The sequence below is a fragment of the Diadema setosum genome, chromosome 20, assembly GCF_964275005.1.
Source record: "Diadema setosum chromosome 20, eeDiaSeto1, whole genome shotgun sequence".
Classification (NCBI taxonomy): domain Eukaryota; kingdom Metazoa; phylum Echinodermata; class Echinoidea; order Diadematoida; family Diadematidae; genus Diadema; species Diadema setosum.
The window spans coordinates 30,437,290-30,465,233 of NC_092704.1; the positions used below are offsets into that span (position 1 = coordinate 30,437,290).

General features: G+C 36.4%; 1 protein-coding gene across 1 annotated transcript; it reads right to left on the reverse strand.

The window, feature by feature from the left end:
• Positions 1-27,127, reverse strand: LOC140243597 (uncharacterized). The gene is made up of 13 exons (XM_072323263.1): positions 27,035-27,127; positions 26,559-26,750; positions 24,731-24,787; positions 23,522-23,668; positions 21,144-21,278; positions 20,095-20,182; positions 11,299-11,435; positions 7,130-7,345; positions 5,950-6,006; positions 4,612-4,815; positions 2,458-2,598; positions 1,796-1,838; positions 1-1,339 (listed from the first exon to the last, which is right to left on the reverse strand). The coding sequence occupies exons 1-13, from the start codon at positions 27,125-27,127 to the stop codon at positions 1,311-1,313; spliced, it is 1,539 nt and encodes a 512-aa protein (XP_072179364.1). The 3' UTR covers positions 1-1,310.
• Positions 27,128-27,944: the final 817 nt, after the last annotated feature.

Genomic DNA, 27,944 nt, shown 5'->3' on the forward strand with positions numbered 1-27,944 from the left:
AATATACGAATATAATTTATTTGCTGAAACTTATGACAAAGCAAAAAGCATAGACAATTTGTTTAAAGTTTATTTTACAATCCTACACACAATTCAATATGAGAAACCGGAATGTTAGCTTTTTTTTTAATTGATTAAAGCAAATTAATCAAGGTTTCTTCTACATTTTACAACTTCGTGACATTATAAAAACTTTGTGACATTATTATTGAACAATGTTCTACCTGCTAAACAACAATAACGACTGTTTTGATACCACCTCTTTTGAGTTTATGTAAATAGTTTTTGATCCCGCGCAATAATCATTTTTCAAATCTACTTTGCCTAACACAGGTTTTGTTTGTTAGTATCTCGCTCTATAGTAATGATTGTTTACACTAAACTGACAATACGCTGATAAATTTACTTTTGACTGCGTTGTTTGCACTATTTCCAACTGCAGCGTTGACAGGTTGATTTTGAAGTTCTGAACAACTTGTTTCAACTTTTCAGCCTTTTCGCCTTTTAGAAACGGCATTTTTGCAACTCTTATTCTTTGTGGGCAATGTGAAGAGAATCTATGTACGAAAATTAGAATGAACTGCATAAAAATTTCTAAACTTTAAGTTATTAACTTGAAGAGCTCATTAAGACCTGCACATGCACGCCAACAGAAATGCGCAATTTGAAATTTGAAATTTGATAAAAATTAAAAGAAAATGTTTTCAATTTGTGTGTGTGTTTTTTTTTTCAAGCGACTCATTTATCAAATCTGTATGACGAAACTGTATAACGAAAATTAGTGGTGTCGCAAAGAAAGTACATACATAATGTAGAAACATGGGAATGATTTTAAGAGTGGCATTATCTCTCCGCTTGGAGAATGTACTGTGCCTGATTGTGCTTCTTAACGATGAGCAATATAAGCATATACATCAGCAATGCACAAAAAAAGTGATAGCTGTCTAACAACAGAGTTTAGTACAACAAAGAAAGACATGGTTTGCAATACATCTAATAAGAGTAATTTGTTAGTGGAAGTTACTATTGGCCGTAGAGGTTTTATCCTATCACATTATCCTATCACAGAATCAAATGAAGCAGAGACTACCAAATACATACGATGCGCTTAACTTTCGTGTAATGTCTTTTAAGACAAAAGAGAAGTACAATGTATAGATATCACTGCGTGCATGAGAGAAAAAGACCCGAAACCGCACAAAACTGCAATCATGTATTTTATGTCAGAATCGTGATGTTACAAAAGCCATTTACACGCGAGCTAGCTAACAGTGCAGAAGATTTCCTGCGAAGCTGACAACGATTCCGGTTTAGGCCTTGGAGGAATCAGGGCTGGAGTCTGAGAAGACAAGATGGACAATGTATAATAGTCTTATTACAAAAAAGATAATTACATAGACATTTACATGAAGTATTAACATAAACATAAACATTAGTACGTTGATAGGTTTTTAAGTTTACAGGTGTTTCAATGCATCGGAATAGGGAGGCAAAGGATTCTACATACTGTTGTAATCATAGAAAATGTATTTAATCAATTACTCGTGTCTTTTCTCAGCAATCTTAATCTTATTATTGTATCAAAAGGACATTAATGCATTATACATACATATATATACTTAATATGATATATATATATATATATATATTTGCAATAAATGAATCAATTTATAATTCTTTTAGCATGATCATTAATGCAGTTAATTTGATTCGATTATGTTAAACTGCAATATCAAGGCGCGTGGAACGAAAGAAAAAGAAGAAAATATATATAACGCCAATTCTGATTTCTTACCTTGGGTTGGAGCTGCGATAGGTGCAGAACCATAGGCGTAGACCTTTGGCAAAAAGAAAAAGGAATAAATAATAAATTGTTAACTCTCACGGACTAGGAAATAATATGACGAAAGTCAAATAGCGGCCTAAATACAAAGATTTACCAGTTCAAACATAATCGAGTAGGGACCCTATGGCCTTCTATGTGCAAAAGCTTTAAATTTTACCATTTTTGAAATGATCTTGTACGTTCAACTTTTCAACGAGAGGGCGTCTCTGCAATTTCATTCCTAATGAGAGTTGTGTACCTTTGGGAGCATATATTTAGAAAATATTCAAGTTATTACATTTAATACGTGTATAGGTCAGTTGTATTACAAAACATCCTACCATAAGAAAAATTTCGAAATAAAGGTTAGAATAATAAGGAGATACCATTATCATCATTAAACCAAAACTATAGACAGTTTATTCTGTAAACAATTTTATTGTGACTATTGTTCACATTTTTTATCTTTAACAAATCTTAGCACTGATTATAATGATTAACATTTTTGCATTGCTTGTTTTAATCCCTAACTCACATTTTAGAACCATACTGAAGCACTAAAGCTGGGTTTTTGCTTCATTTGCAATTCATAAATAATGCCATTAAAGTTGAACTAGTGGCTTGTTTCTCACCAGGACTGTCTGGGCTGGCTGTTGCTGCTGTCCGGAGCAGCAGCAGGTCAGTCCCTTGCAGCAGAAGGCAGCGCCGACGACGGCGGCGATGAACACGACGAAGCCGAGCAGGGCGCTGAGAGAGTGGATCACGACGAGACACTGCCGAAAAGATATTGGAAAAAACAAGAAAGATATTAAAATGAACAAAAATACGAAATAATTAATGAGTCAACAATAAACATATAAATTCTCTACATAGAAAAGCAGGCAGATTCACTGGTACAGTGTACATGAACGATACAGAGAGGCAATCACATAGGTAAATCTATAGATTCGGTCGTTACAAGATGAGCGGAGACAGAGAATGACAGACACACATAGTTAATAGTGCGGAACAAATTCGTGAATGACACATTAAGATCCTCTTCGCATGAAATCACTCTTCCACTTCGATCGTTGCCATAGTCATAGACCCGCGTGTGGATTCTTGGGTGTATCTGTGTTACACAGTATTATTCGTACACAGTCGTAATTGGTTTTATAAAAGGTGCCAACATGCAAAATAGCGTTCAATGGTTGTGCACGAAATTTCCATTTTGTAATTCAAGTCGATAATTTTCTAACTACAGTCCCTTTCATTGAAGAAGCCATTATTTACGGGTTATCAGAAAAGTAAACTAAATTCTTGCGAGTGACAAAATTCATCGTTGTTTTCACTCAAGAAAAAAAAAAATGCTTTCACAGAATTGCTTTCACTAACATAGAGGAGAATTTTTACCAAAGGCGGATGTAGGCTGATGGGCCTTCCCGTAAATGGAAGGAATGCTGGGTAAGGACATTACCTCCTCATAGTTGCATGTAAAATGTTTCCAAATAAAATGTTGTGAAACTTTCAACTTCCATAATTACCTTTCTAATAATCATTCCAAGTCTGATTACCATCGAACTTTTCCTATCTTGTTTGTCTGATTCATCTCTTTAAGTCGATTTGCCTTTTTTTTTGTGCGGATTTGATGTCGAAGAAGATCACTTCTTGTTAGTCTCTCGAAATCTTTCTTAAAGGCCCGAATTCACGAAGGTGGTACAAGCTTTGTCCATGGTATAAACCATGGTCAGAGAAATTTACGAAATGTTTTCATGTGGTCGACGAAATAGGCCATGCGACACTTGGCGCCCCATACACACCTACCGTCTTTGTAAACGCTTTAAAACATGGGCAAAGATTGTACCACCTTAGTGAATTCGGGCCTGATTGTCTCTCCCCCCCCCCCCCGTCTCCCACTTCTTCTCTATGTAGTTTTGTCTCCTGCTCTGACGGTCTCCAGCTTTCCTTACATTTATTCGTATTATCAGCTATTTTGTATCTGTCCATGTATCTGCGTATCTATTCATCATTAACTAGTTCTCTTATTCTTTCTCTTTTCCTTTTTACTCTCCTTAAACTTTGCTCTACATGTGCCTCTTTTGACAACTTATAGCGCTCGGTGAAAAGTGTTTACATTGTGTTTTATTTGAATTAATCACATTTTGAAACCTCGGATAAACTCGATACTGCGTTTTTCTGTTTATTTCTTTTCCTGCTATGCTACTTTACACATATTTTTTTAACATGTAAAACGTATCTTCGTGTTGTCCTAAACCCTTCAAATGCAGCAGGGGGCTGCAAACCAGAATATACTCCCAAAAGGAACAGTTTGCCAGTACATTTAATGACGAATTGCATGATTGCTTATTTCTCAGATATTCATTTACTTCGTTCTGTAGGCTTGAAATAGGTTATTCTTTAAATAACGGAGTGTGCTCTCAGCTTTTGTGTGTGAGTTTTAAATGCGAGTTGAGGCTCTTGTTTCTTGCAGATGAATGATGATAATGGTGATCATAACAATGATAATAATAATGATACTGGAACTACTACTCCTGCTACTACTACTACTAAAAATGATGATGATGATGATGATGATAATGATGATAGTAATAGTAATAATAATAATAATAATAATGATAATGATAATAATAATAATGATAATATTGTCATTATTATTAATAGTAGTATCATTACAATTATCATTATCATTATCATTTATCTATGAATGAGTTCCGTACAATATGGTATCGGTCAGGAAAGTAACCAAACAAACAAACGAATTGAGCAAATCAAACATAGATACCCACCACATTGAGCTGATACATGCAGGATTCCCATGGTACATCGTCCATAATACGTCCTTGCTCGAATTCAGAGCTGGGATAGACGACATCGGAGTAAGCCGGGCACACATTGTGGAACGAGTACCATGCCGCCGCTGATCCCTGCACGAGAGCGACGTAGACTCCCTGGATGGCGGCCAGGATCGACATCACAAGGTAGGCTACGATCTGAAATTAATGGATTACTGTTATAAGGAAGTACTATAGTATAAGTGAATTGATTTTCTGTAGACGAGAATACCATTCTTGTAGCTCCTAGTTACAAAAAAAAAATAATAATAATCACACTACACGTACTACATCTGCGACTACTACTACTGCTACTACTACTACTACAAAAACTACTGCTACTACTGCTACTACAATATAGTTACAAATATATGTGCTACAACTACACTGCAATATACCACTTATTACAACAACAAAAGCTAATTAATGATAATAATGATTTATAAGATAATAGCCCACATGAGTTTCCGATATTTGTTTTTCTTCAAAATAGCATGACGAGAATTAATTTCTTCAACAGTTAATGCTATTCAGAATTTTGGTTATTCAGGGATGCCGGACTTTAATATTAAAGATAGGAGAAGAACTTTGTTCAATTCTTTCTGTTCAACTTTTGGACGGACTACGACTGTAAAGAGTATAGCTAGTGTATCGTGATATTTTGACAAAATAGTATATGAAAATAAACTCTACGTACTTTTTTTTTTTCAATCAATATACCTTGATACCTATAATCATTGTACCTTGTACCTCGTTCCGGTGATCACGCAACTCTCAAGAAGTCTTGTGCCGCGGACATTGTTTTCTTTGTTTTTTCTTTTTCTTTTTACTTTTTGGCGTTTATATTTCTCCAATTCAAAAATTGTCATTCCTTTAATTACATAATTACATATACCAAGTAAGAAATAATCTCTCATCCGCATCTGGGAATCTACACCCTACAAGCAATGCTTCTATGTAGATTCCTCATATTTCACATGTTTTGTCTTATAAGCTGTACTTGACAATTCATCCAGGCTTTTGTATTGTGATGTTTATGTTTTATGTATTTCTTGAAATGTGGAATATGGAACAATAAAAAAAAAATGTGACGATTTTAGACAAATAGTTTCAAACAGATTATGCACTTGCTAATTTTTCTCTTCCGCTTGCAAATGCATGTTTTATTTCATGTTTCAAATCATGTTTCTTTGATTTGTTGTAATTGTTTGTATCTGAAAGAATTTACATTGGAAATAAATTCTTATGTGAATTGAACTGGATTGAATTGAGGAGGGATCATGAAATACTTACTGCGCAGCTGCCCTTGTTCTTTGTGCATACGCCAATGATACCAGCTGGTAAGAATAGCTGCAAGGAAAAAAAAAAAAAACACCGCACAAACAAAATTATGAGAAAAAAAAAGCTTCAAAATGGGTAGACGACATGCTGGCTAGACATGTTTGTATGAGATTGGTATTCTGCCAAAGACAGTAGTCAGGCGTCATTTATGTCTTAAGCAAGTTGAAAGTGTGTATGTTGTTTGTTCGTATTCATATTGATAACAATCAATCAGATTGAAAAAAAAAAGATTACAGACGGTAACAGGCAAAGAAAGAAAAGAAAACGATATGATGCAATACGTTTGCAGACTGGCCATGTCGTCGGTAGTGGGGAGATTTATAAGCATCGTTCTGCATATCGGGTAAAATAGCACCCTTGTGGTTTTGAAGTTTAACATTTTACTGAAATGAGAATAATTCAAAATTGGCATCATAATGCAGATGAGATCGAGCTCTACACTGTCATACCAATAAGTCCAAATCCCCAAAAAAATTGCGATAACGGCCTTCTGATACTCAACAGACGACATATTATTCACAAAGTAAACATCCCCTTAACACACACAGAGGGTAGAAGACAACGTCATACAGCACTCCAGCCTTATTACTGTTAGCATACCCCCCCCCCCCCTTCCACATTCACACACCTTCTTTCCATTTTTTTCTTTTCCTGCCTTTTTCCTCCCTATTAAGAGAAAAGACGTGGTGACATTTTGTAACACACCTTTCTCATTATTACAGAGCTCAGACCCCATAAATTAATAGTGTGTGACAACAGAAATATTGTTGTGTCGGCTATATTATATTCTTCAAAATGATGATCCTAGAAATTCACAATTATTGAGTTCTTTCAAAGGGCGTTCTGACCGATGAAGATGTTATGACAATGATGATCAATGTTTTTATACCTTGCTAACATAGCAAAGGCGTATACTGGGCGGAATCTCCCTCGTCACCAAGTTTCAAATTTGGCCATTAACATATTAAGTAGTACTAACATTCACTTTGCTTTGTATATTGGGCTACTCTTTTGATTCACCACAATTATTCCAAAATAAATTTGATAATTTGTAATCTCTTTCTCTTTCGGGGTAAAATCGCCTTCTAATGCAAGTGTAAAACCTTGCATGATCACAGAATGTCAAACTCACAATGACTGCACCTGCGATGTCGGCGCAAAAGCCAGGGTATTCGGCATAGAACCCGTCCTCGGAGACAACGATGGCGGCGGCGAACAGGCCGGCGATCAGGATCGCGGAGATCAACTGGATGAGACCAGTAAAGCGGCCGGACATGATGGAGAACCTGTCCGAGCGGCCCATGCAGCAGTCACAGCATCCCGGAGTTTGGGCGGGCCCAGAAACATTCTGGGTGTCGGGGAAAAGGTAGGGGAGACATTGTTTGTTTGTCGGTTATTCATCTTCACCTTTACTTTCTTCGTCAAGTTTTAATCCTGGACAATTTTGCCGATTGAAACGTCAGATCAAAACTAAAGCTCTTTCTACAAGTCGTGTATGCCATATCTAATGCTAAAAAGTCTTTGCCCATTCAACCTGGTAATTATATTGTTCATCCTACCTGTTGTATGAATGTGTATGTGTGTGTGTGTGTGTTCGGCCAATTTCGAAAAAAAAAAATATCATCCACTTTTGTCTTTGTTTTGTGCGAATGCATATTCCTGTGTTGAAGCAGGACTTAAAGTGACTTGGGTCACACGATTTTCTGTTTAGTGCTTTCATATTTGTATTAAGGCACCCATATCAATGGTGACAAAGTTCAAATTCAGACGTAAGCAATGTGACTGTGCATGAATTTCCAAATTTATCCTTTCAGATTTGTTCGATGGGCTTGCTGAGCACCTTTAAAGACTTTTAGTTTCGATCTTATCGGTTTTCACTAGCGAGCACTCACTTTCGGAATAGCAGGATTGTTGTTTGCTTGTTTCTATTTACGAAACAGTAAAATCACATACAGAATGAACTGTGTTGAACAAGACATAATTGAGACATGCATTTATGATGAAGTATCAAAACACAGTAAAAACAAATTGACACGTGGCAATGAAAACGCTGGATGAACCATTTCAGATCTAGGCCTACATGATAGATCTCTAGACGTCTTCTATGGCGTCCAAGATTTATAAACCTATAATAAAACAACCAACAAAATCAAAAGATTGATCTCAGTCATTTGGTCACTTAATGTGACTTTTACTTTTTATCTTTGATTTCATCATAATCACCGACAAAATTACTCTTGCGTATAATGTTGGTGCATTCCACAAATAAATGCTAAGTTGTGAAAATCAATCGCTTAAAAGCGGAAATGAAAGTGCTCTAAAGTGCTTATCTACCGAGTCCATAATTTTTTGCATGATTTTCTTTTCTTTTTTTTTATCATGATGATTTTCCAAAATCGACAGAAAATGTATAGTAAACCGTATTTATTTATTTTTTCATTTACAAATCACTATTCTAATACTTTCTCGGAAAAGTGCAATTACGTTGAAAGTGTGTAGCTATTCGTTTGTATTTGTTCTTGCATCCTTCCATGTAAAACCAGAAATGCTTCATGCATTCGGTATTTGCTTGGGAGAAAAAAAGAAAGCCTCTTGACTTCATGTTAGTGGAATTAAAAATGGTGCAGCGTTTGAGGTAGGCCCTATTATGGAAGGAAATATATATATATATATATATATATATATATATATATATATATACAGTATATATATACACATATATAAATTGATATATAAATTACATTACATAAAATACCAAATCTTCACTCCGATGTCTTCATTGATATTGATTTAATGCTTCAAAGCAGCATAAAGATATTTTGTAAATCGCCGCCGACATAAAACATGATAGTACAATGTACGTACGTGGCCTGTCTCTAAATTCAAGGAAAACGGTGTTTGTTTGTGTCTTCAAATCGCGGTATTTGCGGTATTGCATAGGGATAATGGGCTATTATGGCATAATTCCCTTTGAGGTGTGATACTGGTAATACACCTGCAGTTCACGTTATTTGGCTGATCATAAGACAGCATGTGACGATGAGGCTGTCCTCATAAATGGCAAGATGATGTATTTGAGGCTTTGGCGAATTCCCAAATGGCATACTGCGCATGACCTGCCAGGAGGCATGCGTACAAGCGAATGGTAATACATGCAGAAGCGAACGACATCTATTGGCCCTCGGGATTTATGTATAGGCTCTGTTGCTGTGCGGAAACGTGAACCATGTACCGAACTCTTCGCTTGTTAAGTGTTGAAACAATCGAAGCACTCAAATGGAAGCGCAGCAGCTAAAGCATGGTGACATAATATATATGCTCTACATGTTAAATGTAGATACTAAGCTGTACCCAGACCAGAAAAAAAAAAAAAAAAAAAACTAGAGATTGTAATTTGTCATCACTGACAAATTAAGGTGATCCGATTTTTTTTTTAATCAATGATTCGAGTCCTGATAGTGCAAGTCTCGGCTACAACATATTAAAATCTGAGAGAAATTCACCGAAGCATAAGTAAGATAGTGCTCGATAAAGAGAGTCATGTCAATTTTCACATCTAAAAAATTCCCTCCCATAGAGATAATACGTCATAGCGAAGATAGAAAAAGAAGTACATATGACCTTTGACCCCACTTTGCACAGACAAGATGGCATCTGAGCAAAAAGTGATTATTTTATGAAATGATCCCTGTAACATGGTCTTTACGTGTGCAAAATATGGGAAAAATAGGACATGTATTCACCAAGATACAGGATGAAACATCTATGACCTTTGACCCTAATTTACATACCCAAGATGGCGTCTGATCAAGTAGTTGTTATTTTATGAAATAATGTACGTGACATGAACTAAACATGTGCAAAATATGGTGGTGATAGGCTATGTTTTTCTTGAGTTATTGCACATAAAGTTGTAAAAAGAAAGAAATATTACAATACATCGAAGACAAGCTTTAATTTCAACCAAGTTTTTTCACGTGATCCCGACAACGTATGAAAAAACCAAGGGCACATCAACGATAGCCCTACGTCTCAGCTACAACATATTAAAATCTTAGAGAAATTCACCGAAGCATAAGTGAGCTAGTGCTCGATAAAGATAGTCATGTCAATTTTCATTTCCATAAAAATTGCACTCCCATAGAGATTACACGTAAATTGGTCAAATTTGACAAGGTTACCTTTAATCCATTTTTTCGAGGTGATGTCGTCATCTAATCAAAATTGTGCTATTACATTTATGAAAGAGCATTTCATAAGCTACAACATATTGAAATTTAGGTGAAAATTGGCGAAGGATAAGTGAGATACGCTCGAGTAAACTTGAAATTTGATGACGTCATTTTGAAAATTTACTTTTTTTACTTTATTAAGAAATTTGATATCTTTTAATCATTTTGTCAGCATAGCCAGCCCATGAAATGACATGTACAACTCATTAGCTTTTAGAATATGTCAAGAAAATGGGGGGTCACCGTCCATCCTGACGAGTAAAATCCGATTTAAAATTGGCGGTTTTTTGGCATAGTTGCACTGTGTATCCCCATTGACGCACGCGCGGAATTTTGAATTTGACGGGCCCGTATGACGTCATATTGAATCGGATCGACTTGAAACTTGGTAGAAATATTCCTTGACATTTTGGACATCCGATCCGTGTGAAAAAATTGAAAATTTCTATTTCATATTAGCTGTGCGTGCGAATATGTGCGCGCGCGTACGCGTCCGTCCAATTTTTTCAATTTTTCAAAAAATGCTCCAAATGGTCTGAAACGTGTGCAAAAAAATTTTGAGCTCGATTTGAGCATACAAATATTTCAACGCGCGCGTACGCGCGCGTTTTGAAATAAAAATGAATTTTGAGAATATGGGTAGAATTCCCTTGACTTGAAATATATTTGACGTAAATTTCATTGAAATATTCCATTCCATTAATGAGATATGCATGAAAATGTGTTTTCATATAATGACGTCATAGTGACGTCACGGTCAACTGATCACTATGATTTTACTTGCGCTGTCGTCTTTGCGACATGATACATATATGGTATAAGTTTGACATTGAGAGGCAATGCACTTTCTGAGCTAACCTCTGCACAACTTTTGAGGAGAAATAAAGAAAGAAACAAAGAAAGAAGAAAGATTCAGTACAGATACAGAAGGTGATCCGAGAGGATACTCGGATCACCTAAAAATCTGTGCACAGTGGTGGCTGAACCTAAAAATGCCGTGAGATGTGAGAGCGACATAGTAACGGAACATCAAATTCTGCGTTGACCAGCTTTGTATAAGCATAGTTACCTGAATGGTGTAACCCGGCTGGGGTTGGTACACTGGGATGTTCGTTCCCGCCTGCTGAAGAGTATTGACTGGCACCTCGGAGGTCACGTAAGACGGAGGGTCCTCCACAAGTCTCTGCTTGTCCTCCATGTTCGATCAGTTATCTGAATGCATATATCATAATGAGGCATTAATTAGAATAGAAACAAAACAATCTAGCGTTGTATCCATTGTGATGGGAGCTAGATATCTGCTGACTTAAGAATCAATCCGATCCAATCCAATTTCACTTTACCTGTAGTTCAATTCCATTTCAATTCATTTATTTCAATTCAAGTCAGTTCTTTCAATTCATTCCGATTCATTTCATTTCATTTCATTTCATTTCATTTCATTTCATTTCATTTCATCACACCTCAGTTGAATCCGCATTCAGATCACGTCAACACATTTGGTTTCAATTCATTTTCAAGTCATTTCATTTCATTTCATTTCTACTGAATTCATTATGATCCAAGTCAATCCCATTCAATTATACTTTATCTCCATCACACAAAACAAAAAGTAGAATACATATAATGCAAAGTATACATTTTGTCAATTCATATTCTTTAATAATTTGTAAGAAGAAGAAGAAGAAGAAGCGTTAGTTATCTACTCAGAATAGTCATCTTCTTGTCACTTCATTCAGCCATGTCTGATGTCAGAGGCAAAGACAATGTTATAGTTTGGGTGTAGTATTTGTCTTTTGACGTGCAGGAAAAGCTAAAAGTGTTGATGGAATGACTATACAGTTCCTAGCATGATGAAGCTGACTTTCATGCATGGATAATTATGGTAAGTTTCATTCTTGATCGGACCTTGATCAGAATGTTATAATCAAATTTCCCGTGTTTTCACAACACGGTGACAAAGTCGAGAGGACATATCAGTTGAAAAATACTAAGATGCTGCTAACATTTCACAAGTCTCACACTAAACTCCATCCGCAATCATACCCCCTCTCCTATTTTTCTCACATATAATCAACAAGATGTAAATGATTTCGCATCAACAATACTGCAGTTGTTTATCAACTAATTGCAATGAACACCGGGAGGGGGGGGGGGGTGCATGCAGTTCCACTTAAACCAAAAACATGATCCAGTAATAATGATTGTTTGAGTGTGCAAGCAACGGGGGAGTCATATATAATATGACATAGCCTACATGTCAACATTATTATGATCTATTAAACCTATCTTACATAATCTCTCTACATTGACACACACACACAGACACACACACATAATAATACATTATGTATATTATATATATATATATATATATATATATATATATATATGATATATAAACGTATAGACCCGTGATCGCATGTCGGTATCATAAAAGGAAGCAGTCACATCATCGTTAATCGAGACACACTTCTGCTTCTTCGCCATAGAGACAGTGCCTAGCTCATAAATACCTCTCGCCCAAAGCACTATATTATTTTGTAATCGTTTCATGGCAACTTGTATGCGGAAGACAAGATTACGAGCTGCTGTCAGAGCGAAGCAGAATAGAAGAGAATGGGAATAAACAAACATACCTTTATTGTGGACAAACGACTGCAAGGTTTTGAGCGATGTCGACTAATCGATGATGCAGATTGAGAATATACCTATAGACTGCATCAAAACAGTAGCGCTGGCGCTTCGATCGAGGAGGTCTGTTCAGGCTCTACTGGGAAAGTGTGATGACGTCATTGAATTGATCGCGTTGCATTATGGTACGTTCTAATTTGCATAGCGCCATAAACACAACGTAGTCTCTAGATATGAAACCCATTACACATTAATGAAGAATAGAAAGGCTTTCTCGTCACTTAGCCCGTGGTGACCTTGAACACGCATGTGTTCAGTAAACAAATTAAAAGTGGCAAAGCTCCCTCCTTCTATCCATTCATCCTTCTATTTCTCCATCTGTCTCTCTCTCTCTCTAGTTCTGACACTCACCCAAAGACAAACAAACACACTCACACACACAGACACAAACATATACATAAATACTAATATTATGTATAATAAATCATACATAATCATCATATTGAACTCATGTTATTCGATGTAGGCCTACCTCTTGCCATGCAGGTCTAATCTTTTTCTCTTTTTTTTTCGATGAAAATATTTTGTTGGTTTTGTTTAATTTATTTTCTTCAACATAATCTTATTCATAGACATATATTAAATTTCTTTTCAGTAATTTTGCAGAAAACATCAATACACCCATTACAATGTACATGGTTCGCAGAAAGAAAATGAATGTACATTGATTAGGAGAATGAAATCTAAGGCACAGAAACATTGTGCATATTTACAGGAGCTTTAAATCTAACTCAGGGCCCTGTTGCATAAAACCTTTGGCGAAATCAAACATAAGTCCAAATCAAACTTAAGAATCACGCATAACTCTATGTTTGTTTGTTTTTCAGACTTACGTTTGTTTTTAACTTTATTAGGCTCTTAAAGGATTGTGAGTCTGTTTGACATTAACTCAAAATTATTAGACTTCGCATCAAATGAGAACTGTTCCTTCGTATTTCTGATTTTACTTGAATTTTCTGTGATTTGAAAATGTTATTCCGTCATTGCCTTAGTCAAAGGAAATGACAGTCAATTACTAGGCCTATTTCACAACCACTCGTTTCAGCTTGGCTCTTACCGTTTTGTCAGTTGCAGAGATCAAAGGGACTGCGTCTGTAGACTAGGCTTATGATGACGTAATTGAACGAGAATAGCACAGACATGCCTTTGCTCAGCTGAGAGGGGCTCTTTTCCAGTATCTCTGTACCATCGCGTGACAAATCTGAGTTTTTTTTCATGTTTTGCATGCCATGGAATAAAGGCAAGTTCATCATCCGTAAAGGCGTGACGTCAGGGTCTTTTGTCAAGACGTTTTGATTTCGTTTTGTCTCCTTCTGAACCATTATGGAATGACCAAGAATCCCCCGGAGTGGGATTTTAAAGGACGATGAAGTTCTTACTGAGAACGGGCCTACTAAAGACCCCTATTATGATTGGGGGGAAATGATTCTATTCTGTAAGCTCCCGTCAAGATTGCAAAGTGCACAGACGCATAAATTATGTCTCTGTACGTGTATGTATACGACAGGCCTACCAGCATTCACACATTCGAATCGGGGAGATTCTACAGTGTAATCAGGGATATACTTGCATGTTAAATGCATGCCAACGGGCTATGGGCAAAAACAATATCCTTATCAGGGAGATTTTGATATTCATCTCGTTCAGACATGAAGACATTTTGACATTGTTTGGAAGTCTCCATAGTAGAATCATGGGGACAAGTCACCTCTGGTATGAGTGAATGCATGATCAATCACATTCGGTGTGTAGCATGCACACTGAAACCTGGCTCGGTTTTGCTGTCGTCCTTTAGTCCATGTTTACTCGGGTAGCGACAATACACTTGATCTTCGTGCCAGTCCGCGTCAGAACGGATCGTTATTGTAATGCAAATTGTTCATGACAGACACTTGTAATGAGTGGAGGCTGAAGGTCGAGGTGATCTCACCACGTTCGAGCGTATGACGTACGTGCAAACAATATAATGGAATTTTCCGGCCACAAGCTTGTTTGCAATTTCCACGAACATCGAGATGTGGAAAAAGTTGAATATAAATAACGGCATTTTGTGTAATATAATAATGTAAACTTTTTTTGTCGTTGGTAAATCTTTTCTGCACTGACCATCTTATGAAACGCATAATCAAGAATAAAAACGAGGTCATGTCTATGACAGCTCTATCAGTCATTGATTTATCAACAATTCATGATCTCTGCCTTAAAGGGAAGATAAACCCCAAGAACAATGTGGATTGAGTGAAAGCAGCAACATTAGTAGAACACATCAGTGAAAGTTTGAAGAAAATCGGACAATCGATGCAAAAGTTATGAATTTTTAAAGTTTTGGTGTTGGAACCGCTGGATGAGGAGACTACTAGAGGTTATGACGTATGAGTGGACTACAATATCAAGAAAATATAAAGAAAATACTACAAAAATCCATTTTTCATGAAAATTACATATTCCATCAACTTGATATTGACGTATGTTAAGGGTAGCAATTATTCCCCCTGCTTTCTGAAAGCGGTTGGTCCACTGCTCTTTCATAATTCTAGAAAAGTGAATTTTTGTTGAATATCCTTTATATTTTCTTTGTATTGTTGTCCACTCATACGTCATATCCTGTAGTAGTCTCCTAATCCAGCGGTTCCAACACCAAAACTTTAAAAATTCATAACTTTTGCATCGATTGTCCGATTTTTCTCAAACTTTCACTGATGTGTTCTACTAATGTTGCTGCTTTCACTCAATCCACATTGCTCTTTGGGTTTACCTTCCCTTTAAGAGATGACAGTGTCAGCGATTTGCAAGGGAAACTATATTGAAAACAGGTGGATTTTGAGCGATATATCTGACATGTCTGAGGAACCACAAAATAGGACAATAAGTCACGATATGTAAATCTTTGAAGTTTTAGTTAAATCCATGTGCCTTCAACGGATCGATTTTAGTGAAGACGACAACAATTTGTGATATCAGCTAAGAAGTAGCTGTAATGCATAATGCGAGTTTCAGGAAGAATGATCACCTGGAGAGTCCCTATTAATCTTTTTTTTTTCAATAGAATTAAGTTATTTTCAGAATGGCCAGTCGCTCCCGTAGATCGCATTGTATTTTTTTTTACAGGCAGTGTAGTATGATCGCCGCCAACAAAGGACAGTTAAATAATGATAGGAAAATCATAATTTGAAGATAAATGCATTGCGTTAGTGATTGACTTTGAATTCATTTTAAACTAGAATTTCCTCCTGTTTATATATGAAACACGATTATGATAGGCATAAGACTTCCTTACAAACCATAATATGACGGACGAGAAATAAAAACAATTTTCTAGTGAGTCATGTTCACTCCCAGTGCTCTGCTCTGTACGCCCACTGTTAATCATGTTTACGGAGACAGACGTGTGCAAGAATAATGAAGAAGTTCCAATGACTTGGAATAATGAATCATATTCGTTCAAAAGAGCCGGGGGGGGGGGGCAGGATAAAAAAAAGAGAGACAGACAGAGAGGGAGAGCGAGAGACGGGCATTATGCACACTGATTGATCTACACCATTTCCCAAAGCTCGCGTTGTACAAAACTGGAGTCAAATGTTGAGAGAAGGAAAAACACAAACCGTGACCGGTCCCGACTCCCTAAGGCTGTGATTTATATGGAGCTACTTGGATATGGTTTCTTTGCTGTGTATGATATTCAATAAAAAACAGGCACTAGAAAAAGGTACAGAACTGCGACGAATACGAGAACATAATCGGCCGCGTATAGTAATGCTTGTGCATGTAGTAGTTATATGTACAGTCCTGTAATCAAAGGAGTGCAAATTACCTCCAGCTTAAAACAGGCATCACAACACATGAAGCAAGTGTAGTTTACGGATCGTACACGAACTAGACAAGAGCCAAACACGATAGCGTCACTGCACATAAACATATTTGATAGTTTTACTTTATTGTCCATGTACTGCACGAAATGATTAGAAACGATACAGACATGATGTACCAAGTTGCCTTAAGGTGATGTAATAATCAAATGAAATCAAATACACTGTACTATCAAAATAGATACACGATTTGATCCTCCATATATACATTCTGTCGTGGTACAAGATCAACGTGCTCTCTTGGATCTGATATTCTTAAGAATGGCCATCTCCATCCTGCGTCTTCTTGAGTATCAGTACTGACGAAACACGACTAAAGGCCCTTGAAAGTAACTGTTATAAATGACACAACCGTGAGTTACATAAATTCTCCTTGACTTTATTAGACAAAATATAGAATTCGAAGTACTTGATAGAAAATTAAAAATCAGCTGCACTCGTAAATCTGTTGCCGCTCATTTCCGTCGCATTTCCTCTCCGCATATCATTCCTGTGTGAAAGTACACCGATTAGTTTCTTAACGGACTGATTCAAGGAACTGGGATATGCAATCAATGCAATCGCATTTGACGTGTGTTGATTTATAACACCCTCAACATCACTTCCGTGAACTAATGAATATCTAATACATACATGCCATGTATTTTATCTAATTTATGATTGTTTACAGGCTCAGATAACATGGATAAATTAAAACTTTCCAAACCGAGATTCTGTCAATGACGTCATACTGTCAATCACTGCTTACTTAAGTATCAATATTATTAACAAAATACAGTATAACACACGCTCTCATATAACATGTACACTGAGATTAACTTGCATGCTTCCGTGCTACTTTTTATGATGAACAATACCAAGCATGTTTCTGTTCTTGTCTCTTGTGTTTAAGCCGGTATGTATATCTTCGTTGAATATCCTTGTGATGACGTCAGAAGAGAGGTAAACACTAGGCACGCACTGTTTTCTATAAAAAAAAACACACACATCGTAAAGAGCTGAAGCGTATGGGGAGAGTTGTTTGTGATAATGATCTACTGAGGGCGTTCTGTCTGTCGTGTCGAGCAAAAATACAAGCACTTGACATGCTTGAGTATTGTAACTCGATACCCTTTCGTGTTTTCACGTAATGAGGGCGCCCTGGCTATTTGCGGCTGAGAGATTTTATCCCCTGATAAGCACCAAATTTTTGCTACTTGCACAGGAAGGTCTCCGGCTCATGACGAAATATAATTAGGAATTTCTCAAAAACTACCAGATTTGTTCCACACAAATCCTTTTTTTTTTCCTTCAACTTCCTATCAGTGTGAGATTGGTCAAAATACACTCCTTTCGGCAATATTGTGCTATTCCTCTTCCATTGTCTCAAAACAGCAAATCAAAGCTTTCAGCCTTTTTTTTTCCTACCGCATCATGAAAAACACTTTAAAGTACAAACCACATCAAGTCCTACTATTTTAGTACTAGAAAATGATTTCTTTTTCTTTACTCCTTTTTCCATAAAGATAAACAAATACATATAGATAGATAGATAGATAGATAGATACTTGTAGATAGATAGTTCAGTTCAGTTCAGTTCAAATTTATTTCATATTTCCACTTTCTCAATGATGAGATTACAAAATTATTGACAATAAAACAAGAATACAAAATATATACAATCATGTCTTTTGATTGAAGAGGACGAAGAAAAAAAAAACACAAATGTACATGGTCATATTATATGAAGATGTCACAAGTAAGTATCAGAAATATGATGGGGCCTACATAAAAGCTTTAACGCTTGTAAAACTGTAGGTTCCCGAATTCATAGGCATATAATTATACGGAGAACGGATATGTTTGTCTTGACCAACTAAAATTATACCAGTACAAAAATCGATAAAGAATAAACTAATGAACCATATATATCGCACAACCAGACTGTATACGGATCTCGAGGTGTTTGAAAAAGAATGCTATATATTAAAAGATGTATCGGTATCATTAAATAATATAAATAACTTGGTGCTGCGGACAAGGACAAAAAACTGGGAGTATAAAAAAGTTGCTAAAAACTTGGTAGTGTGTATCCACAAAATAATAACTGTTTTAATTTGCGTTTGAAGGTGAATAAAGATGAGGAAGAAGTAATATCTTGAGGAAGGTCATTCCAATATCTTGGTCCAGTAAATATAATTGTTTTCTTTGCAAAAATAGTGCGAGTACGGGGAAGGTGATAGGCGTCAGTGGATAGAGCGATTCCTTTTTAACATGTGGATAAAAACAGATGGCAATTCATTAGTTGCTAGTTTATACATGAAAATTCCGAGATTGTAATAAAATAGGTCTGGAATTTTCAGAATTCTGTTTTGATGAAAAAAAAAAGCAGTTGATATGAGCAAAATATCCGGCATGGTTTATAGATACATAGAGAGAGAAAAAAAAAAAATAGAGCAGGGGATGACGAGAGAGCGTCCTAATAATAAATATCAATGGTTACAAACTCTAACTTTCCTAGTAATGGTTAGAATTGAGAGATATTAAGAGACATGGCACTTTAAAAAAATATTCCTTGCTAACAGTGCTAGATAAGAATAATATAGCTTAAAAAAAGCAGCCTCAAACATTTTGCGATTACATGCAACGCCTCTCACAGGTATCTTAAAATTCAGGTGACTTAACTTTGATGAATGAAAGCTCCATTCGTAGTTCCAATACTTTTGTAAATTTCTCACTATCCATGCATTGATCAGCCGGGAACAACATATCATTATGTCTTCCTGTTTGATTGGAAGAGTCTTCAAGATGTCTCTCCTCATCAATGTACGAATTACTGTCAGTCTTGAGCGTGTACCGTCCGTCTCTTAATGGCCTGGTCTCTAGTGTTTCCCTGTTGGAGTTTCAACGAATAAAAAGGAAACGACTTCTTTGATATTCACGCTCAGAAGATGACAAAAGTAATAGGTGCGAGCCAAATAGGAGAAAAAGTAATGGTAAAAGAAGCTTCAATATCTTACCGAAATCTTATGACATCCTATTATTGATGGTATGATATAAAAGATAACAAAGAAATGTTTTCATTTTTTCTTTCCTTGAATGCACTTATATGAAGCATGATCGCACTATCTTTATCCTTCAAAGTTTTTAAACATTCATATTTTCTACTTTAAAAGGTGATCACAAAACTTCACACCGGCGAAGGATTGACGCATTTAGATCAAAACGGCTATCGCTGTCTCTCACTTACTGAATTTCGTCATCCCTCTTGTTTGTGGGTATTCCGTGTTTTGTTTTGTGTTTGTTTGTTTGTTTGTTTGTTTTACCTTGAGGATATGCAACCTGTTGTCCGTTCATCCCAGACTGGACAACGACCTGGTTAGGCTGAGGCTGTGCTTGGCCATTGTAGTAGACCTAGTAGTCAGTGAGGTAAGGATATTGAGAGAAAAAAGAGAGCGGGGGGGGGGGGGCGGAGTAGAGAGAGAGTAAAGCATATCAAGCAATAAAGTGTTAAAATGGTTAATATTGAGAAACTTGAGATGCCACAACTGTCTCTCAAGAATGAAATATTATGTTGATGGTGTGTATTGGTATGACAGGTGTTGCATTTAATAGGGTTACGTTTCCATTGATCCTAGAGACCATAAAGCTTTTTTAACAACAGCAAATAAAAAAATAATACCGTGTATTGCCACACTTTTTTGACATGCTTTAGATTTTGGTTTGATTTGCTCTGTCAATGCTGCAGTGAATAAAGATGCATGTAATCGCATGAAGTGTCTTAATCAGCCGATTGCGGTCAATTTAGGCTGTTAGTTTTTGTTTTACTTCTCAAGTCGCCTGTACCCTTGTTTGGAAAAATGTTATCTCTTTTTTTTTTTGAGAACTTCGTAGCCTTTCGTAGACTTCGTAGACTTTGAGAACTTCGTAACTTTATAAATATGAAATATGATATCATGCCATAATATATCAAAGGAATGGGACTAGTCGAAAGTTAAGTGCCAGTGCAGAATCTGATGCTCATCTGACAAGGTTGAGATGTGAGTCTAGTCACTGTTCCTTCCAAAGGAGTCCTGTTGGTTGTGTTATATGGACGAGAAATATCAGAAAGACTATTGACGCCCGAAATATTATATTAAGATTTCACTAAAGGGCAGAAAAGAAACGGTTAGTTTAGTATAGAATAATACCTAAAACATGTAAAAACGTAGACATTTTTGAAAATTCATTTGAGTAAGTTTTTCCCACTTATCCTCTCTATCTCATGCATTCTTTTAGATGAACAAAACAAAATATGTAACAATGGCCGTGATAATGCAGCATCAATCCACAGACGTAGGACACTAAGCCATGATTTCAGTACGAGTATACCAACCATGGTGGTGGTGGAGGTAACTTGACCGCCACAGCAGCTTCGCAGGCCCCCGCAGCACAGGGCGGCGCCGACGATGGAGACGACGAGCTCAATAAAGGCGAGGATAGCAAGTATGGCGTGAACGGCAATGGAGCCCTTCACCGTTGACAGAAAGAAAGAAAAAAATGAATGAATCGATTAATAAACGAATGAAGCGATTAACGCATGGATGAATGAATGAATGGATGAATGAATGAGTGAATCGATAAATGGATTAATGAATGAACAAATAGATAGATAGATGGATGGATAAATAAATGATTGAATAATTAAATAATTGAATGAATGGATAAATAAATAAATAAATGGATGCATGGATGGATGGATGAGTGAGTGAGTAAATGAGTAAATTTATGAAAGAAAGGGTCAGAATAGAAGGCATTACAGCTTGACATATAGCCAGATATACACATACATTCACTGGAATTATACATACACACGTACATACATACATACATGCGTTCGGAGTTTGTCTTATTCATTTCTATACTCGAAGCGATATTGCATGTCAGAGAATTACTCTTGACCATCGATATATAAACTCAAGCTCAATCATACCAATGGACATAATGGTGTCGATAATACTACATGACAGAACGGGACAATATTATAGATTACTATCCATACAGAGGATTTTTGGAGCCCGAATACAAGTGTTATTTTGTCGACGCACCTCATAACCTCCAACCCACTTAGAAAGTTTGTTGAACTCGACCAACATTTTTTGCCGAGGCGACCAATATTTAAAATATTGGACGGCAAGAGGGGGATTCCCCAAAGTTTTTATAAACTGCACTGTGATTGGCTGAGATATATACAAGATGACCTGAAATATGAAGTAAAAACGTCTCTGATTGGTCAATCACGAATTAACTAAAATATCGTTTCTTCTAAAATTCTGTGTTTATACAAGCAAATTTCATATATCAATTAGTTGAAATTGTTTTGCATACAATTTTTCAAAGTATCACTTTCATACCAGGAAATTAAATTTAGGTTTGATGAAAACAAGTTGCATTTTTTTGTGCAGGCCGGCGACGATTGATCAGCTCAGCGCTACTGCTAGATAGCCCGCGCGCGATATTAATATACATGTAGCCGGCCGCCGCCGCTTGCATTTACATGCATAATGTGTTACTAGGTACAGTAGGCCATAGAACTACAGTACTACTGAAGTAAATCTTTCACGATCTACGGTAGATGTGACGTGAATTGTGTCTCAGATCTCGCATACAAGAACATCTAATTCTGGTCTAAATTAGCTATTGATAGATCTCGGCCTAACAGTAACATGACAACTACCATGGATACATTATTTTATAGATCACTGTTTTATCAGGGAATGAAGTACCTGTGGTACATTAACTTGCACTGAAGAGTGTACCGGTACCATACCCCATGTCAAGATCAAGTACAGTAGGAGACCATACAGCACTCGGAGACAGAAAGGGTAAGTGAAAATATTCTTTGCTAAAATCCTCTGTAGGATAATAATGATTATATTGGATGTCCTATTTTCGATTAATACAAGGAAATATTGGACTCGCTAAGCAAAATAGTGGACTCGTCTTCGACTCGTCCAATATTTGTGCATAGCTCGTCCAATATTTCCTTGTATTAATCTCAAGGCCATCCAATATTATATAAATGTCCCTCAGATGTGTTTGCAACGCTATTGTCGTTTCCTTAATTTCTGCATTTTTCTTGAAAACGATGAACAAAAATTGATATGCCAATATCTTCACGGCAAATGTTTGTTACCTTCGTAATGGCCACATCCAACAAGTCTGTATATCGAAACCAAAATGCATTTTAGCTTTGTATTGTATGTAAAATAAGGTATATGTATAATTATATTTGTTAAAGATAACGGCACGTCCAACATTCGTCCATGATATCATTTTGTAGAATGAGCCTTCGAAACATTGGGAAAAAAAGTAAGTTCAAATGTTTGTAGCTTTAATCATGGCCTAGAATAGCAAAATAGGAATTTGCACATCATAACATAGAATAATGAGATAAAAACCTCAGCAGCCAGAAAATTTCAACTAAAAGGGAAATCTGAAGGACAGATGTTTCGTGATGTTGCTATATCAAGATCTACACCACGAAAATTAAGGTTTATAATGATTGCCGATCTCCAAACAGAATTGAATCCAACTGACATACTTCCCGCTGATAATCATGATCGCGATTAAACATACGAACCAAACAGAGGGGAAGGAAAGAGAGCGAAAAAAAAAAAACATCGTTTGTCCTGATAGTTTGGTCAAGTTATCGTTGCTTTCCAGCCCCCCCCCCCCCCCCCTGCAATGAAAGCACCGAATTCATCAACTTACTTCACTCCTGCAAGCGTCATAATAATATACGTAATAGTCACAGGAGGCGGCAAGAGAGGTGGACAAGCCGGCCGCTACTGCCTCGTACGCGAGCATTCCTACGGCCTGAAAGCTGCACAGGATTGAAACAATAAGGTAGCTGACGATCTGAAAGAACAACAACAAATAATGATAAGAAAATACGGAAATTACTCATTAATTTTACAAGTTTTAGGTTCTATTTCTTCATTATCACTGGGTTTTATTACGTTAGGGTTCTTCCCTATTATAATTATTATATGTTTTAACCATGACCATTATCGTGATTCTGCAGGATATTTTTTTTTTTAAATCAGTCAGTGACAATATGGGATGAATGAATACATAGAATAGTTACTAATAGGGATGTTGTGAGTAAGCGACAACCATCCAACTAATTAACATGATGATGAATCAATGTGCTTGCCTCAATTTCACTGTGCCATGAAGACATGGGAAGGTCCAAACTACAATAATTTTATCCCTTTTTAAAGTATTTCAATGCTTTCGAAGAATACAACGTGTTATGCTGCGAACAATATTATCCTTTTGTTTGCGTCTGGTAATGTATGGAGTCATCCATGATTGACAAGCTCTCCTTTTCCGTCGGACACTCCTTTCTATGAAATCATCATTATAAGTTAAAAGCTGTAAGCTGTAACCTTGCAAATTATGCATTGTTTCTCTTCTTCAATATCTAAATCATTTACACGGATATTATTTTTGAGATGTCATATCATTCGCCTTGTACTACGAGTATTTCCTTCAAATTGTTCATACAATACCATTTTTCTAAATGTGTCCTTAGTATGTACTATGTTTTACCATTTTGTCAATTGGCAAATAAACTATACTATTGAATGGGACTAAATCAAATTTTTCTGTTTCATTTTCGAAATTTGAGAGGATGGCTATCTAGCCCATGTATAGCTGATTCAATTGATCAAACTGTACAGTGCACTCCCGTTAAAACGAACACGGTTTTTACGAAATTCCGTTTACAACGAAGTTAAAATACAGGCCGCAATATTATAGTCTCTATGGTTTTTATTGTTTATTTGTTCAGATATAACGAAATTTCGATATAACGAAAGAAAACTACCGGTTCCGAAGACTTCGTTATAACGGCAGTCCACTGTATTGAATTGAATTGAATTAAACTGAATAGAATTAGATCAAATTTTGATTTACCACACCAGTTCGTCGAGTTTTGGTAAAGATTCCGAGGATGCCTGCAGGTAGGAAAAACTAATCGAAAACAGAGAGAAAGGAAATAAAAAGAGGAAAGCATATTAGATATCCAGAAGACCATTAAAAGAGGTGGTTCCACAATAAACATAGTAGTTACGTATTTCCTTTCCTTAAATAGCCAAAGTTAAATATTATGTGTGGAATGTAAAAGTGCAGAGATGCATGGCTGCATGATGCAAAAAAAAAAAGAAAGATTGTACGTAAAAGCAGCATTTTACTCAAAAAAAAAAATAAAAAGACAAACCTTTAGCGCCACGGAAAAATGATTTGGAGATATGTGTTGATATATAATATGATTTTGATTGATGCAGTGGGAATCATACAGATTTGGATGAAGTTCAATGTTCACTCACTAAATTGATACTTGTTGAGGCATTTCAATAAAATAGGATACGTTACATAGTATTATTATAGTGAGCTTCAAAAGACGAAATGATCACACATGGGTGTATTACCTTGATTAGCTCTCATATAGCATCATATAGGAATATATTTCGAACGAGGCAAAACTATTCGACAGTTACCAAAAAGCGATAGAAGCAATAAAAGTGTATTCTCGGAATTCCCACATAACTGCCAAACATCACTTCATTCACACAAACTGACGAAAGTAATTTTCCTGAAAGAAAGATAGTATTCAGAGGGGTGAAGGTTCAGGTGCAGGTTTCTTCACTTTGTCTCCATCAACAATTTAAATTTGTAGATGACAGGTTCGAGTCCCACTGGTTCCTTTTTTTCCGACATGTTTGTTAATTTACAGATCAGCAGTTGCGATCTTAACAAACTTACTTTGTAAGGGGATGATGATACAAAGACACTTTGTGTGAAAGAAGAAACTGGTGTTGTCAGGCGGTTACAGAGAATAGCTTACAATCGATGGCAATATTTGTTTATCTTTGTATGGTTTTTAAATTTTTCCACTGTGCAAGATAAGACGGTTTGTTAAAGAGCTGGTATAGTATTGGTTTGAGGTGAGGATACAGCTTTTAACTTTTTGCGAGATACTTAGAAACGACTTCATGAAATATTTAAGGGCATACAATTCCAAGATAAATTAAAAGTTTAGTTGATGAGAATCGGTTTTTGAATGGCTGAGATACCCAAACACAAAGATATCAGAATAAAAGGTGGAACCCACCTGTTGTTAGGATGTTGTTTTGCTTGGTTTTTGGACATCTCGACCATTTCAAAACCGAATTCTATCAAATAAACTTTGAATTCCTCTTAGAACTGTATGCTCTTTAACACTCTATACAATGCGATCTCTGAGTATCTCATAAAAAAAGTTAAAGCTGAATCATCACCTCAACAGATACTATATGCCATCCCTTCAACCCATATTCAGCTGCACTTTATCATTTAGTGCATGCTGCTGGAGGCATGGAGGCGATAGCGTCCTGTTGCGTGTACTTGAGGCGAACCGGATTATGCTCCCTGCTCTTTGTCATAAATGAGTGAAGGAATCTTTTACGTAAGTCACTGATAAAGTGGGTGCTGACCCTCTCACACTCAAGAACTTCCATTCATGTTGCATGCAAGGGTAATAGGGTTTTGCCTCTACGACAAAGGACGGTATGGTAACATACAAGTGTGTAATAGTTGGCAGCAGACGCTCGTCCAGGGTCACATGTGGAGGTTCTTACAGAAGAACATTGAAGAATGAAAATATATTATGAGACAAATATAAACAAGAATAAAACTGTTATTGAAGATGCTTTTGATGAAAATGTTGATGAGAGTGACTTTGATGCTAAAACAAACAACTCACCAGCAGCCCGGCCCAGATGCCGTAGCCAACGTACCAGTAGATCGGAAAGGCGTATGACACGCCGCCGAGGATAACGGACAAGACCGCGATGATTAGCTGTATCACACCTGTGACCAGTCCGCCTTGCGCGTTGAATTTCTCGGACAGGCCGCTACAGCAGCCTTCCTCGTAGGGCCGTGTCTGTCCCGAATTCTAAGAGCAAAGAGGAGCAGGTTGGTGGTGTTTTTTGTAATACATGTATCATTTAAAAAGAAATATATATATATATATACATATACACACACACATATATATATATATATAATATTTACACATTAGATATGTCAAAACGTCTACATATAACTTTCACTAAAACAAAATACCTGAACTATGTTAGGTTACGAATCTTGAGAGTTTTTCGTTCCGTTGTCGATCAATAAGAGAAAGAAGGATTTTTTTTTTTAAATCGTGTTAAACTTTATTGTCTCTTTGTATACCTGGACCAAGTAGGTTGGCTGCGCTGGCTGAGGGTTGGTGGTGTAAACTACCTGACCAGGACCGGGTTGGGTATACGGCGGAGGTTGCTGCATGTTTGATAACAGTCTTTGGGACGATGTCTGTGAGATAAATGGGAAATTGAAAATATTTACAGAATTAAAACTACATTTGAAGAAGTCTTTCAAGGGTTTTCACATTTAGCCTGCTGGTCGACAAGATCAAGACACTGATATCATTACTGAATATATGAAGAGTTTGTTTGCAAAAGCCGATAAGTCCATATTTGCCAAATTGAGATATTTGCGATTAAAGGTCAAGAAAAATAAAGAGAATAATAAGAAAATTTTTGCCTCTTTTGACCATATCTTCAAAAATATAGCTTTATATGTAGGGACCAATATATCATTTAAAAGGTATTATTTTGTACTTTATGTCAGAGATCGTACTTCAAAATCTTCAAAAATGGACTTATCGGTTTTTGCAAACAAACCCTTCATATATTTATGATACCTCAAAAGTGGAATTAATGTAAGTTCAATTGAAATCCAGACCGGAAGTGATGTGTCAATTGCCATGATGCCTGGCACAACATGCACAAAATTAGGCTGTATGTTAAAGGGATCGTATAGTTTCGGTTGAGACCTAACTTCATGTTTCTAACATTTTTGTGAGATAATGAAGAACCTCTCATGAAATATGAAAGAGCTTGTAATTCCACGAGGAATTCAACGTTTATTTGATGAAAATTGGTTTTGAAATGGCTGAGATATCCACAACAGAGAGATCCTAATAAAAGGTGGGACCCACTGCGATCATTTTTTTTTTTTGATGTTTCTGCCATCTCTATACTAGTTAAAGAGTGTAGAGGAGTTTATCAACATCCTCTACAACTATTAACTAGTTGTTCTC

Excerpts from the sequence above, each read along its gene's own strand:
- LOC140243597 (XM_072323263.1), bottom strand. The coding sequence starts at position 27,127 with ATGCAGCAACCTCCGCCGTATACCCAACCCGGTCCTGGTCAGGTAGTT. Across the intron at positions 26,751-27,034 it reads AGCCAACCTACTTGGTCCAG|AATTCGGGACAGACACGGCC; the intron begins GTATACAAAGAG and ends CTTTGCTCTTAG. Across the intron at positions 24,788-26,558 it reads GCATCTGGGCCGGGCTGCTG|TTTTTCCTACCTGCAGGCAT; the intron begins GTGAGTTGTTTG and ends GTTTTCGATTAG.